Raw genomic sequence first — 16,275 nt, forward strand, 5'->3', positions numbered from 1 at the left:
TGTCCAGGTGTCTCTGGAGACCTGTCCAGGTGTCTCTGGTGAACTGGAGACCTGTCCAGGTGTCTCTGGTGAACTGGAGACCTGTCCAGGTGTCCCCTGCCTTCACCCAAAGGCAGCGAGGACAGGTTCCAGACCCACCCTGACCCTGATTAGTAACAAGGTGGACAGGAGGAGGATTTTTATTTTTAGCAGGAAACAGACATTTATTTGATGTTAATCTGAATCAGTTTAGTGTTGTTTGTAAATATATTTGACAGTTTTRTASGAAHKAACACGTTTGTAATGTTTGTTCAAAATAAACCTGTTTCTTATGACTTTTGTAACATGTTTTCAAATCATGTCCTTTCTAGTAATCATTAGAACGCTAGAAGAACTCTAACTCTTGTAGGTATAAAGGATAACAGTTAAAAATGCAACTATCAAAAAACTTCCTCTCGGTCACTGAGAATAATTTATTTACAACATTTTAAAGATCGATTATAATCTGGGCCCTTAAGGGTTAATGCTCCTGAACGAGAGTGTCTGGTGTGTATCAGAGGAGAGGAGCTCAGCTCTGTTTGAGTCCAGCAAGACCTGTGGACTAACAACTCATTCTGTCTGGACTTATGGTGTTTTGAGTTCACAAACTCATTGTTTTTTTTTTTTTTAAAGTTGAGGGACATTACAGCTGTGCTGCTGATCAGTGCTGTTTATAGAACATGAACAGACTCGTGTGAACCTGGTCGCACGCGGGGTCTGTGTTGGTGCTACTTCTATAAAAGTTCAATTTAACACATTATTATTTATTAGATGTGTTAAATTCAAATTATTGATAAGGTAACAATGCTGTARCCTCACCTGTCGCATTTYCTTTTAAAGAAAGAGAAAAAGTAGCTTGCAAAGCTGTCGCATCGGTGCTACGTGATTAAAAAAGGCAGAGTTTTTATCGCGCGTCTAATCACACACACATACATGTCTTTCTGTCTTTGTGAGGACCACACAGTGCTCACAGCCTCGCTCTGCGCCATCTTTTTTTCCCCCAAGTTTGGTAACAGGTGGATACGGAGGGGTGCCAAAATAGTTCCTGACTTGATTTGGCCTTATTTAAACAAAAATGACTACATGGCATTTTTGCCATGTAGTAGACTCACCAATGACTACGTCTCATTGGCGGGGGGGGGCAGGCCCGCCCCCCTTGAATAATGGTAGGGGAAACGCTGATAAAGGAAATCAACATTCTCACGTAGCACCTTTTCCTGCTTCACACTCGTGTTTTGACATAAGCTGCACAATGGAACAGTTTATCTGTCACCGGGGAGGGGTTGCTTAACTTTCCTTTTGTTTTTCCTGCATCACATTCCTTAAGAAGAATCTGACTGCATCTCGTAGTGAAATCACAAGGCTCGAAGCGTCGCTGACAGCAGGGTCGTCTAGCGTAAAGAAATGCTGAGAATCTGCTTTTGTTGGRGAAAAATGCACCACGTCCACTCTTTAAGCATCACACAGAACCATTTTTGTTTTGTGAACTTAAATTTTGCTAAGTGCGTTTATACCCTGAGACGTCTAATTCCTCTTTTTGTTCTTGCCCCTCTTTAAACTTTCCTGCAGGACATTAACAGTGTCTCAGTGTCTCCTAATGACAAGCTGCTGGTCTCAGGGTCCCAGGACCGCACAGCCAAGCTGTGGTCTCTGTCGGGGGATGGRAMCGTGAGTCTCCTGGGGGTGTTTCGKGGCCACCGTCGTGGGATTTGGACCGTCTGCTTCTCTCCCATTGATCAGATCGTGGCCACATCTTCTGCAGAYGGGACAATGAAGCTGTGGAGCCTGCAGGACTTCAGCTGTCTGAAGGTGGGACGGGGAACGGTGGGGTTAGTCRTTGTCTTTTTTCTGTGGCTGCTAACTAGTTAGCCTGACTCTGAGCGGTGTTGTTTCTTTTATTCCTCTGAAGACGTTCGAGGGCCACGATGCATCAGTTCTTAAAGTCATCTTTGTTAGCCGCGGCACACAGCTGCTGACCAGGTAAACACRTTTATTTTGAATAATAAAAAACACAGGGGTGTTAAAACCAGGTAATAAAAGAAATAAAAGTACTAACTAAATAAATTTGAGATAAATGTGTAAAACTAGGGGCTTAAAAATGCTGAAGCTGCAGCTCATAAATGTCTTCCCCTCTCTCATATCATTTCTGCGTCTCGTAAACAAATTTTAATAATCTAGATATTTATATTAACCTTTGTCCTCAGCGGTTCAGACGGTTTAGTGAAGCTGTGGACCATAAAGACCAACGAGTGCGTGAAGACGCTGGACGCCCACCAGGACAAAGTGTGGGGGCTCCACGCCAGCCGCAAAGACGACAAGATGGTGACGGGCTCTGCAGACTCCAACATCACCGTGTGGCAGGTGAGCAGGAGCCGACAGAGGCACGGAGGCGTCATCATCATCATCATCATCATCATCATCAAACTTTATAAAGCACTATAACATCAGCCACCGCTGAAACAAATTGCTGAACACAATAAATAAAAACTCAATACAAAAACACAATAAAACCACACAGTTAAATAAGTAAAATCAACATCAATACAGTAAAAGTTGAGTAAAATCAAATCTCGGGTTGAAGGCCACTGAGAAAAAATAATTTTTTTAAACGAGTCKTAAAAATGGACAGTGAAGGGGCCTGTCAGACATGCAAGGGCATGGAGTTCCACAATTTAGGGGYACTAACAGAGAAGGCCCTATCTCCTCTGAGCTTCCATTTAGAACTGGGAATGACCAGGAGCAACTGGTCAGCAGACCTGAGTGACCGAGGAGGAGCGTAACGGTGAAAAAGCTCTGTTAAATATGGTGGAGCGAGGCTGTTTAAAGCCTTAACAACAAACAGACACACAGGCAGCCAGTGGAGGGAAGCCAGGACCGGGGTGATGTGCTCTCTTCTACGGGTTCCTGTTAAAAGATGGGCAGTAGCATTTTGCACCAGCTGCAGACTTGCGAGGGATGACTGGTTTACTCCAAAGTAAAGTGAGTTACAGTAATCCAGTCGAGAAGAAATAAAAGCRTGGACCACTGCTTCAAACTTTTGCCTTGAAAGAATAGATTTTATCTTTGCTATTTTTCTCAGGTGATAAAAACTAAACTTAACTGTAGCCCTTATTTGACAAGTTTAAAATCACTGTCCATCTTAAAACCAAGGTTTGTAGTTGTGGGCTTGACATACATAGCCAGGGGGTCTAAATCCACTGGAAGGCTTGGGCATGCTCCATTAGGTCCAAAAACAACTATCTCGGTCTTTTTTTCATTAAGATGCAAGAAATTTAGGGCCATCCGAGCTTTAAGATCATCGTGACATGTTAAAAGAGGCTTAATGGACCAAGCCTCAACTCGCCTTAGAGTTAAATAGATTTGGCAGTCGTCAGCATAGCAATGAAAGGAGATGCCATGATTTCTAAAAATTGAAGCTAAAAGCAGGAGGTACAGAGAAAAAAGCAAAGGCCCTAAAATTGAGCTCTGGGGAACCCCACATAACAGAGGAGCAGAAAAGGATTCAAACCCTGCAATTTTTACGGAAAATGTTCTGTTTGCCAGATAGGACCTTAACCAGGGCAGTGCTGCTGATGCCTACCTGGTGCTGTAGACGCATCAACAAAATGCTGTGGTCTGCTGTATCAAATGCATTAATTACAAGATTATCTGGGAAACAGAACGAGGAAATGTTGTGTGTTTGTGCCCCACCAGGACGTGACGGAGGTGGAGCTGGCGGAGGAGCAGGCCAAGCAGGAGGATCAGATACTCAAGTGAGTTCTTTTCATCTCTTTAGGTCTGAGAACTTTGATCTCACTTTRCAGAAACTGTTTTCAGTCGTTGTTTTGTTCAGATCCGGACTGCAAACGTTTGTAAGAGTTTCTGAAATAACTATTTCTTTTGGAACTTTCCTACTTTTTATSTACAACAAACACACAGACAGCATAATTATTAACATAAAAAATACTGTTTTATTTTGTCGACGTGGCAACAATAAATTTTTTTCCTCATTTGGTCAGGCTGTTTTTATTCAGACAATAATATTTTTATGTTGCACCATGAAATTAAAGAACAAACTATGAATGCAAGTAATTATCACCTGCTGCCATGAGAGGGAGGCATCTGTGAGTTTGTTAGCAAGATATCCTATAAACGACTGGGTGGGTTTTAATGAAATTCACTCAAGTAATAACTGGATGTGAATCTAAAACTGGGTAGTTTGGAATAAAAATAATAAAATTTGGCTGCTACAGCTAGCTGACTTTAGCAAACACAAAAATGGCTGAAAGTCAGGCAGTCTTACTGCTGAGCTAAAATTAGGTGTGGTAGTAGCTCAGAGTCCGTACTAATACTAATGCATCATTAGAGARCTAACACATCCTTTTTTCTCCTTTGTTAGTTTGCTTTAAAAACTGTAAAATGAATACAATGAAAAGTTTGATGGTATTTTTATATCATAGCATAGCATAGCACCTTCCTGAAAGCTTTGTTTCTGCCATAAAAACTCACCAGTTTTCATCAGTATCCACATGTCATGTGTTTTGTGTCTGAAGGCAGCAGGAGTTGTCCAACCTGCTCCACGAGAAGAAATATCTGAAGGCCCTGGGTCTCGCCATCTCTCTGGACCAGCCTCACACGGTGCTCTCTGTCATCAGAGGTACGGGACTGATTCACACTTTGTCAGAGCTGAAACATGCAGGCTTGTTCAGCCCTGAACTCTCAACGACATTAAACACCAAAGCTTCCCTCCTGTTTGTTGGTTTCTCACTGAATCAGAGCATCGATGCAGAACAACACACGGCTCTGTCAGAGAACAGTTAATGTTCATTCAAGCAATATCTGTTGGTACACAAAATACTTTATTAGATGTGTTAAATATTAAATATTGGGTTTGTATTTATGGTTCTCGTGTTCTGACTCCAGAGGGACGAGTAAGGCCAGAGAATCAACTCGGAGTAATATTATGCTACTGGAAAATTTCTAAAAGAAGAGCTACTCTTACATAAAAACCTGTGGATATCTCTAGTGTTTTTATGATTAAGCATCTGTGAAAGGGTCAGTCATATTTTTGACTCACTGATTCCAAATTGAAATGAGCAAAAGTAAATCACTTTATTTAAATTTGTTGTCTTGTTTCTTTTAGCGATTCGCCAGAGTGAGAAAAGCCAYGAGCTGCTGGAGAAGACGGTGCTGAAACTGCGAGTCGATCAGAAAGGTAGCATGTTTATATGTCTTTTTAAAAGAATGACRCACAATAAAGACCTGAGTTACTGCCTTAAATCTAATTTATTTATATTTGCTCAAAGTTTCTGTTTTGTTAAACCGTCCTGCTCAGAGTCGCTCCTTCGTTACTGTGTGGTGTGGAACACCAAYGCCAGGAACTGTCAGGACGCCCAGGCCGTCCTCCAGGTGCTCCTCACTCACCTGCCCCCCGAGGAGCTGCTGCAGTTCCAGGGAGCCCGAACCCACCTGGAGGGTCTCATCCCATACACAGGTCTTTCAAACACACCACACGAGCCTGCTGGAAATACTACTGTTTTAACTATTAAAATACTTGTCTCACATTTCCTCACTAAGTCTTATAGGAGAAAAATATTCTTTAATTGCTTGCAAAATTATTTTTTGGCTTTTAAGCGGAAATATTTTATATTTATTCAAGGGTTAAGTAGCTTTACAGTTTTGTCAGTAAATAAGCTTGTTACCAGTCACATCCTAATGTGAAAGTTAATAAAGCATTAACTCCAATAAGATCATTTTTTCTTCAGTACTTTTTTAGACACATATCTCGTTCCACAGTTTTTATTCTATTTCAACAACTTGTTTTTCAAAGCGTTCAACTCTTTCAGGATATTCTGGCTGACTTTTGGTATTTCAGCAATATATACTTTTTGAGATATTTAGCGTTTTGGCCATTTTTATTCTCATTGAAAATGAATGAAGTTGTCTTAAACAGTTCATGTMCTGCACTTTTCACCTTTTTGTTCTGTTTCTGCTTTTTAACTACTTTGTTTTCATTTTAGCTTCTCTCAGATTCCTTTTTTTGCCAATATTTTATTTATGCTTTTTGACTATTTAGCTTTTTAAAGTTATTTTGCAGTTTTTGCTTCTTTCAGCTGTTTTCTGCAAATTTTCATCAATTTTTAGCTAATGTTAACCTTTTTTTAGCTAAATTAACCTTTTTATAATAATTTTAGCTACTTTTCTTAAGCTGCTCAGTTAAGCAAACGTGTTCTCTCTGCTTCTTTGTGCTAGATTAAGCTTTTTTGACTATTTTACAACAAATTGCAAAATTTTTGTACTTTTTTTTCCGCAAATTTTTTCAGTACTGAGAGTTCACGCTGCGTTTTTGCAGAAAATGCAAATTCTATAGTTTTGTTTATTTTGCTGCGATCACTATAAAGCATAAATATATATATTTTATATCCCACAGAGAGACACATGGAAAGGATTGGCCGTCTGCTGCAGGCCACCATGTTCCTCAACTACATGTGGCAGAATATGAGAGTAGCTGGAGCTTCCAGGTGAGAAAGATCTGCTCTTCTGATGCTCTTTTTGGATTTCTAATCTTTTTTTATTGATGGTTTGACAAGAAATCTTCTGATAAAAGCCTCYGCTTATAAGGAACGACTCAGAGCTTTTTATAGTTTACACTGTTAATGCTTGTTTATTTTCTGTGGTTGATGATGCATAGTCCCGACACAAAACCAAGTTTTTCCTCTTCCTGATGAAGGTTGTGGCTCACAGAGCAGCATTCTTAGGCTGTGTCTCAATTCATGGGCTGGGTCCTCATGAGGATCCAGCCCATGAATTGAGACACAGCCTTAGCTGCATTTTTTTTTTGTTAAATGAAGGCTTTTTAAGTTTAGCTCAATGATCAGATGAGCTGATGCTGCACATGATACTGCAGGTGATTAAATGTGGAAACATAAAGTTGATGTATATATTTCTTCCTAGTGTGACCCAAGGTGAAGAAATGGACATGACTCCTCTCACACAGACCCAGTCTTTGTTTTTCGTTGATAAAGAGAAAACAGGAAAGGAAAGCGGTGATGAGAGACAAGGCGATGACAGCGACAGCGGGCAAGACGAAGATCCAGACTTTAAAGAAATCATTGAAGTCAGTGTCACAAAGAAAGCCTCTGAAAACAGTAAAGCCTACAGAAACCAGCCTGGAAGTGAGGAAAGCTCAGAGGACGACACAGAAGACGAGGAGGAGGAGGATCAAACTCTGCAAGTAAAGAAAAATCTCCCCGTTTTTTCTCCCCCACAGCGTCGCACTCTGAGCTGATGGGATCTCAAACAGGCTTTCACCTGCAGACTGTCAGAGCAGCAGGAGACCAGGAAGTAAGGTGAAAGCAGGTTTTACCGTAAAGACTGAAGACTTTCCGAGTCGTGGCCTTTTATCTGTAAATCACGTTTTCCGTACAGATTTTAAACAGAAACTGGAGATACTTAATCATTCAGSTATTTTTTCCCCAAGAAAATAAAGAGGCTAAAAGAGGAAGAACTGAAATGTAAAGATGTGGACTCTGATTTTTCATCCTACAAGTTTCAGTTTTCAAGTGTTGCATCACTTTGATCTACGATTTAACCCAGTTTCCTCATGTAACCTACATACAAATGTTTTGATACCATTTATGAATAAAGAAAAAACTTCTATACAGTGTTTACTGTTAAATTTTAGTTTTTATAAATTTAAATCATCCATTTTGTTCAAGAATATTGTCGGAGAAATGTCAAGACAAGACTGTGAAAATCCTAAGATAAGTTCACTTTCAACACACTAATGTTGTCACCTTGTACTGATTGTCTGTAGAATTACATAAAATGTCCTCATTTGAATCATGAAAACAGACAAAAATCTAAAATTTTTTAAATCAAAAACTCAGCAGCTTTAAAGTTGTTATAGAAACCCTGAGGTAATGTTCAGCTGCTCCCTTCTCCTCTTCGCCACTGTCTGYAGACAACACCAGCTTTACACACAGACACACAATGCGCACACAATCCGCTCCATCATTACCAGCTTGGTCCGAGAGGAGCCCCCACCACCATCACCACCACCAGCGTGCTCCATCATTGTATCACGTGATTGCTAATATAATAAATGAAACGTTCAATCCCACCGTAATTTTAATCTTTCTTTCTTTCTTTCTCTCTTTCTTTCTCTTTTTTTTTTGAGGCGGGAGGGGGGTTGAATGCACTCACCAGCTGAGTATATTTAATAATTTCTCCAAAAGCTACGCACAGATATCTGCTTTTTAGTCCAACATTATGTGCAGTTTTTTGTTTATTTATTTTTACCTTTGTTTCTTTTGTATATTTTTGTATATTCCTCCCCACACTCAGGTGGGGAGGAGGACAGCTGTAATCTGTCTCCTCAGTTCATCTCAGACCCCTAGTGGCGACTCTTAACCACTWAAGAGTCCTCTGGAGCAGTCTTAACTTTTCTTGACCGTAAGAGTGATTCTTAGACTTAAGAATTTTCATAACTGGTACTTACACTTAGGTCTGAGAGTAGGAGCAAATCTAAGAAATTTTCAGCACTTAAGTCTAAAAATCCACTCTTAAGACGTTTTATAAATACGAGTCCTGGTTCTGGTTAAAAACTCAGTTGTTTCAGATGAAAGTCTGTAGTTCAGGTGGATTTATTTCGGCTGAAGTTTGTGCCAAACAGGATTTTTGTAGGTCGGCCTTAAGTGCTGTTTTGATCCAACCTTGAGTTAAAATAATGTAGATTTTTACCTTAAAGAAAGTCTACAAGTTGGACATTTTATTTTTAAGGGTAAAGTGGAATAATCTCATCACAGCAAATAAAAATCTGGTGTTTTTAAAACTTCTTTATTGTTTTAGGTTTGATACAAAAACGATCAAATCCTGACCTAAACTAGATATATTTGTATTTCTTTAGAGGACAGGTGCACAGCGAAGTGAATACAGCAGGATTATAGTTTGTTAATGCTGAGTGTTTAGTACGGAGAATAAATTCAGTTATTTTTTTTTTCATTAGGAGCAAAGTGTTGATCAGACAAAAGTTAGGAGATATTCTGAACAGATTTTTAATGTTTCAGTTCTAATAAAATAAATACAATAACATTCTAAATTTGTTATTCAAAGTCCACGGCAGCTGACTGCAGGTTAAAAGTTCAACTGGTTATTCCGGTTTGGGTGGGGCGACAGGTGGGAGGTTCACCTGCTGGTCACCTCAGTCAGGGTGGGGGGCAGGTTGATCTCTGCCTTCTTGGCTGCGTTTTTGCGCGTGACGCTGCTGCAGCGGCTCATGATCTCCTGGGCTCGAGGCCTGGGGGGCACCTTTGGTGATGCTGGCCCCTTGTAGAGGTTGGGGTCGGAGACGCTGGGGAGTAAGCTGCCCTGCGGTTGGCTCGTCGGGCTGAGGAGGTTGGTTGTGGTAGGGGGCGGCGTTCGGCTGAGCCGCAGCCGCTCATCGTTGGCGCCGTGGCTCAGTTTGAAGGATGATCCGCCGGAGTCGGAGTCGTCGCTGAAGCTGTCGCTCTCAAAGCTGTCGGAGTCTGCTGTCAGCATCCAGCCGCTCCCTTCCTCATTAACGATGACGGGGGGAGGAGGAGAGCTCTCCTCTTTGTCCTGCACCGTGACGGGGGGAGGGGGAAGAGGTGCTCTCTCCGGTTTGGTGGGTTTGGTGGGTGGGTTCCTCTCAGAGTTACTGGGACCTTCAACTTGTGCGTGAGGCGGCTCGGGCAGCACGCTCAGGGACCGGGACCTCTGGATGTGCTCACCTTGGGTCAAATCGGGTGACAAGGACGTGACGGGTGACAGCTGGGGCAGGTTTTCAAAGGAACGGCTGTGATGCAGGCTGGGGGAGGATGAATTGCTCAGATCTTGAATCTCAGGAGCCAATCGGATATGAGGGTAGCTGTAGGGCTTCAGGTGTAGAGCTGGGATGTAGCCTATTTTCCCATCGTGTCTGTCAAAAAACGAGATTTACGTTTGACGCATTTTGGAGTTTGGATCTTTCAAAAGATCAAACATTTCTGATCTGATCAGAGGCTTGTTTTCATAAGCTGTGAGTTACAGTGCTGCATGAAGTTGCTTTTGTACCTGATGAGCCACCAGCCGTTCTCAGTCTTCTGCAGGACCTCCACCACCGTCCCCATGTTCACAGAAATCTCATCCACGTTAGTCGACTTGTAGCTTTTGACAGCGGTGTAGAGTGTGCCTATGGGTGGCAGAGAAACAGTCAAGAAAATGGGTGATATGTTTGTTTATGCAAAATGTTGGTCCTGTCTGTTATGCTACCTCTTTTTGGAGTCTCCTCATCATCTTCAATCTCCTCATCCTCTACCATCACCAGGTAAGGTGCAGGGAACCAGGCCATCTGCTTGTTTTCATTCTCTACAAGCCACCACCCTGAGCAGACAGCCGTGTGTTAAGCTGTATCAAACGTGGACCCTGACTGAGACGTGTTTGCTCACCTCCTTTGTCCTTGATGAGCACGTCCAGCTTCTCCTCGGCGCTCGCCTTGAACGTTTTGTTCTTGGTGTCTTTGGTCTCGTAGGACGCCACGCATCTGTACGTCTCTGTGACGAACGGCTGGGTCACGTTCCCGCCGCCGCTGCTGCTGTGGCCTCCGTCGCTCCTGATCTCGTCCTCGGAGGGCACGATTATGATGCTAGGGAGGATCCAAGCCGGAGGAATGTGTCAAGACTTTAGTCTTTAAACGCTCCTTTTCCACTAGTGCCACTGAGTGTCRTGTYGGTTCGGGTGCTTTTCCATTGATGTTCCAGTGCGGTTCCAGTGGGTGTGTTTTGGGCGGTTGGTGGAGGTGGTTTTTGGGTTTTTCGAAAAAAGTTAATGCGCAAAAATGAAAGACGGAAACACATTTTGCCGAATAAGTTCTGAAATAAAAAAAAWTTGCTAAAAATTCAAATTAAAATTGGATGGAAACACGACTAATGTCGCTGCTACAATTGGAAAAAATGGCTCCTTGAGTTGTTGTAAAGGCAGCTTAGACGTAACCAGTGACTCCACCCCCCTAGCCAATCAGTGACGAACAGTGTTCTGACGTCACATTTTGGTGTCGACTGGGACCACTTGGAATCCCAACGAAGTAGGTACTAAAAAAGGGGCTGGTTCCATGAACCTGGCCTAATGGAAATAGCTTTGAACCATACCGACACAAGTGGCACTAGTGGAAAAGGGGCATTAATGTATTTCATTTGCTTTGCAGCAGAAAAGGCACAACTTTAAGTCACATTTGTGACCCATCATATCAAACTGGTCAAACTGCATTTTGATACCTGGATCATCCTGATATAAGCAGTTCCAGAGAAATGCTTTGATTTGGCTTGTTCTTTAAGATTAGATTTCAAACAGTTCATTTAAATGATCCGTTGATAAGACATTTATTTATTATATTTTGACCCAATGCAATTATTGCAAACGTTTTAATTCACTATCGCAGCTTCTTTCTCCATGTACCACTTTGGGGCTTAATCCATGGTTTGTAAGTGATGGGTCATTTTTCTTTTCACTGGTGTTTGAATGCAGTTGCAGCTCTGTGGCAGGCTGAGATGATGAAAACTCTGCAACTGATTAGATCTAAATGTAACCTGATACTTGGACGTCAAGCCATGCGTGCACATATTTAACACATGAAGCTTTTTCAGAGTGAAAACTATCACAGCAAAGGCAAAATAATTCACGTTAAATAAAAATTGTTCAGTTTGTAAGGTGTCAATGGAGACAACTGTAGACTGTCTTCGTGTTTTGATAATCAGWTTAAAATGTTACCCGCCCTTGGTGAACTCCGGCTGCAGCTCCTGGTCTTTGGCCTGGAAGAACTGGATCAGGTCTGCAGACTGAGACACCCGTGGGTCACAGCTCAGGAGCTCGTTGCAGTATTTCTGCAAATACTTCAGGCGYACCAGTGATTTGCTTGAGCGTTTCGATCGGCTCATCTTCATTTTAATCCCTACATAAACACAGGGACACAGATTTAGTTTAACCCACATCAGATCGTGAGTCCGACAGACTGAWCATGCACTTACCTTTAAACTTGGGGAGGATTCTGTCAGATTTTTTTCGTTTACTCGCAGATGGAAACGCTGCCTTCAGCTGTTTCTGTGGGACACAAACAAAGGTAAGTACCACGAGTGGTGTGYGCAAGAGAACACAGCAAAAATGCAATGATTAAAACTTACATGCAAGTCCTTGAAATCCTCAAAACTTCTGTAAACGACGACTTCATTCTGGTCCGACCAAAGCACGGCGGTCATGTACATCTGGAGGAGACAAAACACGAGAGGTGATCAAACTTTACCACAAACAAGATGACAAGAACAACTCTTTGCTCTTTACTTTGGCTTTCTCCTTGTGCAGCACTCCATCCAAACGGACACTGATGGGGTAAAGCTCGGTTGTCATGATGACTGGACAAAAGGAGCTGCGACTGTGGAGCAGATGTTCTGCAGGTGAATTTATACCTCCTCCTCAGAGAAAAGGTGTGGCTCATCACGTAGCACGTGACTGACTGGAAACTCTTATCTTCAGGTAAAAATGAAATACTTGCGTTGTTCCAAACCCTGCCTGTGTGGTATTTTTACCCAGTTTCCCTCAAGGACTCAAAACAGGTCAAGCCATTATAGGACTGACCGGTTGGACTGTAGGTGTCTAAAGGTAAAGAGAATCTCTGTAAAAAAAAAAAAAAATCTTAGAGTTCAGGAATTTTAATTGGCTGTTGCTGACATCTGGTGTCTGTGGACAAAACTGAAGTGAGAAATAAAGTTGGATTAAAACATATTCAAAWGCACAAACTAACAAACAACCCCAGGCTATAAGTGTTAAGTGCGTTCTTCCAATTAATGATAAAATCTGGATTAACAAGATTATAATACCATAATTCAGCCATCAATGTGTTCATTCAGTACAAACAGGATTGTGTTTTGGTTGAAAGGATAGTGTATTAATCAGGGCTGTCACACTCATTTTCCCAGAGGGCCACAAGAGCATTACGGCCCTAAAATGGCCAGTTGTAATTCACTTAAATTAAACACAAAACATCACGTTCCTCGTCTCACTACAGCTGAGCACTGCTAACAATAACTGAGCTCTACGTGGTATTTCATGCAGACAGTTTTAACGTTTACTTATGAACACTGAAGAAGTTGTCAAATTATTTTTCACGTCGAATTTCACCACTTGCCTACGTTTGAACCCTGYGGGATAACTTGGCCGGTAAAATAATGGACATGCATTATGGGAGATGTAGTTTACGGTCAATGCTGGCTTTAAAGCAGCTTGTTTGAAGACATCTAATACATCTTTGAAGCTCTCGCAGGCCATATAAAATGCTGTGGCGGGGCCACATTTGGTGAGTCAACAGTTTAAATAAAGAACCTACATCTGTTAGCTGTAATGTGATGAACTTACACATTGATYACTAGCAAAAAATAATAATTTAATGATCAGAGTCGTAGACCACTCAAAATTTAGTCTGAGATTTTTTTCATCCCAAACGTTTGTGGACACTAAAATCAAAAAGGATCATCTTTGACCCTCGATGTGTCCAGATATGCAGTTTTGACCTATGTTAAAAGGCTACTTTTTAAAGAGCTCATAAGAAATTATCAACAGAAAGACAGACTGTGCAATTGTCCAGTCTCAGGCCAGGCGTATGTTACAACACTAAATCTATAYCTTTAAACACCTTCCAGCATTGCATATGAACTTTAATATCTCTAAATAGTATAATTGAKAAGTGTCCTTTCAATAAAATCAGGTACTTTGCTTTTATTTTTAATACTTCATTTTTTGATTGTTTCTGGCAACAAATGTCTTAGTTTTAACTTGACAGATAACAGAACACTAAAGCCACTGAAAACACACCAAGATGTGTAAAAAACACTGATTTTTTATTTCTTCTTACAATTTTATTCTCAGAAAACATCTTCAAATAAGACATTAAATATTTCACATTTCCTCTTCCTCCATTGCACATTCTCCTCATTCGTTACATGATTCTTTTTACTGTAAATAAACGTCAGATTTATAAGGATTCATGTCTTCTTTCCACTGCCTTGATTCAATTCCAGCATTGTTCCTAAATCTGCCCTTTAAATCCAGAGATGAATAATTAACTGAACTTTTATTTCAAACCTGCTCAGAAAAACTTAATAATTCTGACAAATTAGATGAGAAAACCTTTTGCACATTTCTTTCCTTCAATTACAAAGTTTCTGTAAACCGTTTGTATAAAATAAAATGATAATTTGTCATAAAAAATAAAAATGACAAGGCAATAGCGTTTTCTTATTACATCAAAATAAGATTTATTTTGTCTCCTATGACTTAAGGTGCATTTGACCATTTTTAAAAACATGATAGTTCCCACTCAGCAAATATATATCATTTCTTTAAGCTCTGTTTGGTCACASTGCTGTAAAATAAACTTTAAAAGCACAAAAAATGTAAAGAAAATCCACACTCTGAATGAGGGTTCGTCCATTCACTGCATTGATTTTGTTGCATTTCTTTGATAAACACCTCAGAATGTTTCCCCTCATGCTTCTCAAACATCTTTCTGATACATTATTTAGAGCAACATAAACACTGTGTAGGAAATCTGTTCAGCTAGTGATCTTTGGCATGCAAAGAAYAAAAAAATAAGGTGGAAAACGTTGACGATTGTGAGAAAACCACTTGTTGGTTATCGAAGACCCGGGGTCTAAAACAGATCCAGCTTTTGGGTTTCCATAAACATAATCACGCTGTTTTAAMAAAAAAAAAAAAAAAAAAGAAAATAAAGCGCTCTGTCCCTGATAAACACACTTTCAGATAAGACGTTTGCTTCTATCCTTTAGAAATAAATCTAGGGAATCAAAGCAAAAATGGTTTCTATTTAAAATAACAGAAATAATAATAATAGTTACGGGAACAAATTTTCTTTTACAGTTGTCTTTTTCCCCTTTGCAGCTCCTAACGGAAAACAAGGCCACATCGATACAAGCAATTCATTCTGATGCTCAGACACGCAGAGAGGCGTTGTGTAAGAAGAGGAGCAAAGAACTGAAATGAAAATCAAGCTGAATAAAGAAGAAATGATTCCCACCAGCTCTGTCTGAACCGCTCGTTTCACTGGTCTCTGCGTCCTTCTCTCTTTCTTCCTGCTGCGATTCAGCGAAGCCTGTTGGGTCACTTCAGGTGCCCCTCCCAGTCAGGAAAACRGACCATCTGGGACGTTTAAGGAACCCCCCCGTCATTCAGCTGAGGTGCAGGTTCGTGTCCCGCTGTGCTCCTTTACATCACCGAAACTCATAGATGGGCACGCTGTGYTCTTCAATATGATTTAGACTGAGTGACTGATACCTGCAGTGGGAAAATAAGGAGACAGTGAGCACATTATTTTATATTCAGGTTTAAGGAGTCTGGTTAAAATGCGTCTCGTTACCACTCTGAGCTCCTGTGGTAGTAGTAGCCTTCGATGGTGGCTGTGGACTTCTGAAAGCAAATGTAGTAGAAGCCGGCGAAGGAGGCACCACTGATGTCTTTGATCGTGTGATCGGGAACTAAAAACTGCTCCTAAAATCAAGTAACACAGGTGGAAGTTGGAGCTTTGCGTAAAAAGAGAAGAAAAGGGAAAACAGCTTATTCTGATCTACTGACCTTCCACCTCATGAAGATATAATCACTGTCATCCAGCACTTTGTAGTCGAAGTGATCCGAGTTGAAGCTTTTGGCGTATTCGTAAAAAGCTTGGAACTTTCCCTGATAACAGGACAGAAAACATGAATATCCTTTTCCTTGTTTCAGAGCCATTTGTTATTTAAACGTTTTGCCTTATAAAAAGAACAATTTAATTCAGAAGAAGTGGGCTATAAAGTGTTACGTGAGTCTGTTAAATGATAAACTGAACGGTACAGCTCATGTCCACACGGCGTGTTCTTAAAAGGTTTGATTTTGTGAAATGTCTTCATGAGGCGGATCTCAACAGAAMTGAGTGCTTCTGATGCATAAAACAGAAGATGATCGCTCTAAAATCCTTTCCTAATAAACGTGAAACTAACATGAATCATTTGTCTTTATTAAATACCTCTAAACTCTTGAGGGCTCAACACACGGGAGGCGACATCGCTCGCTCTCCATTCATTTCCTATGGAGCCTGTGCGGTGAGGYGACAATCGCTTGCCCTCCTCCAGCCAAGCGACCGGCAAAAATAGTGCATATAGACGTGCACATGCGAGCTTGCAACGCGACATAAGAAAGTTGAAAAATGTTCAACTTTTGTCGCTGTCGCTTAGCGTACAA

At 41.0% G+C, this 16,275-nt stretch overlaps 3 protein-coding genes across 3 annotated transcripts in view; 1 reads left to right on the top strand and 2 right to left on the bottom strand.

Annotated features, from left to right (window-relative positions):
* Positions 1 to 7,663, top strand: part of tbl3 (transducin beta like 3) — a 13,722-nt gene extending 6,059 nt beyond the window's left edge. Inside the window, exons 15-23 of the mRNA XM_014014889.1 lie at positions 1,588 to 1,827; positions 1,928 to 1,998; positions 2,223 to 2,379; positions 3,712 to 3,770; positions 4,551 to 4,654; positions 5,141 to 5,212; positions 5,333 to 5,491; positions 6,428 to 6,518; positions 6,952 to 7,663. Coding sequence (XP_013870343.1) covers positions 1,588 to 1,827; positions 1,928 to 1,998; positions 2,223 to 2,379; positions 3,712 to 3,770; positions 4,551 to 4,654; positions 5,141 to 5,212; positions 5,333 to 5,491; positions 6,428 to 6,518; positions 6,952 to 7,285 — 1,287 coding nt within the window. The 3' untranslated portion in view covers positions 7,286 to 7,663. The remainder of the gene's footprint in view (positions 1 to 1,587; positions 1,828 to 1,927; positions 1,999 to 2,222; positions 2,380 to 3,711; positions 3,771 to 4,550; positions 4,655 to 5,140; positions 5,213 to 5,332; positions 5,492 to 6,427; positions 6,519 to 6,951) is intronic.
* A 1,153-nt stretch (positions 7,664 to 8,816) lies between these two features.
* noxo1a (NADPH oxidase organizer 1a) lies at positions 8,817 to 12,397 on the bottom strand (the record flags this gene model as incomplete). Its single annotated transcript, XM_014014895.1, is given in 8 exon segments — positions 8,817 to 9,937; positions 10,072 to 10,189; positions 10,270 to 10,380; positions 10,446 to 10,642; positions 11,764 to 11,944; positions 12,021 to 12,093; positions 12,174 to 12,254; positions 12,331 to 12,397. Coding segments are annotated over 8 exon segments (1,582 nt in total), but the record flags the coding sequence as incomplete, so codon positions are not given.
* A 2,875-nt stretch (positions 12,398 to 15,272) lies between these two features.
* Positions 15,273 to 16,275, bottom strand: part of LOC106522027 (glucose-induced degradation protein 4 homolog) — a 7,135-nt gene continuing 6,132 nt past the window's right edge. The window contains exons 2-4 of the mRNA XM_014014868.1: positions 15,634 to 15,735; positions 15,419 to 15,549; positions 15,273 to 15,336 (exon numbers count right to left, since the gene is read on the bottom strand). Of these exons, the coding sequence (XP_013870322.1) occupies positions 15,273 to 15,336; positions 15,419 to 15,549; positions 15,634 to 15,735 (297 nt within the window). The remainder of the gene's footprint in view (positions 15,337 to 15,418; positions 15,550 to 15,633; positions 15,736 to 16,275) is intronic.

Source organism: Austrofundulus limnaeus, unplaced genomic scaffold (genome assembly GCF_001266775.1).
Source record: "Austrofundulus limnaeus strain Quisiro unplaced genomic scaffold, Austrofundulus_limnaeus-1.0 Scaffold120, whole genome shotgun sequence".
In the NCBI taxonomy this organism is placed as follows: Eukaryota; Metazoa; Chordata; class Actinopteri; order Cyprinodontiformes; family Rivulidae; genus Austrofundulus; species Austrofundulus limnaeus.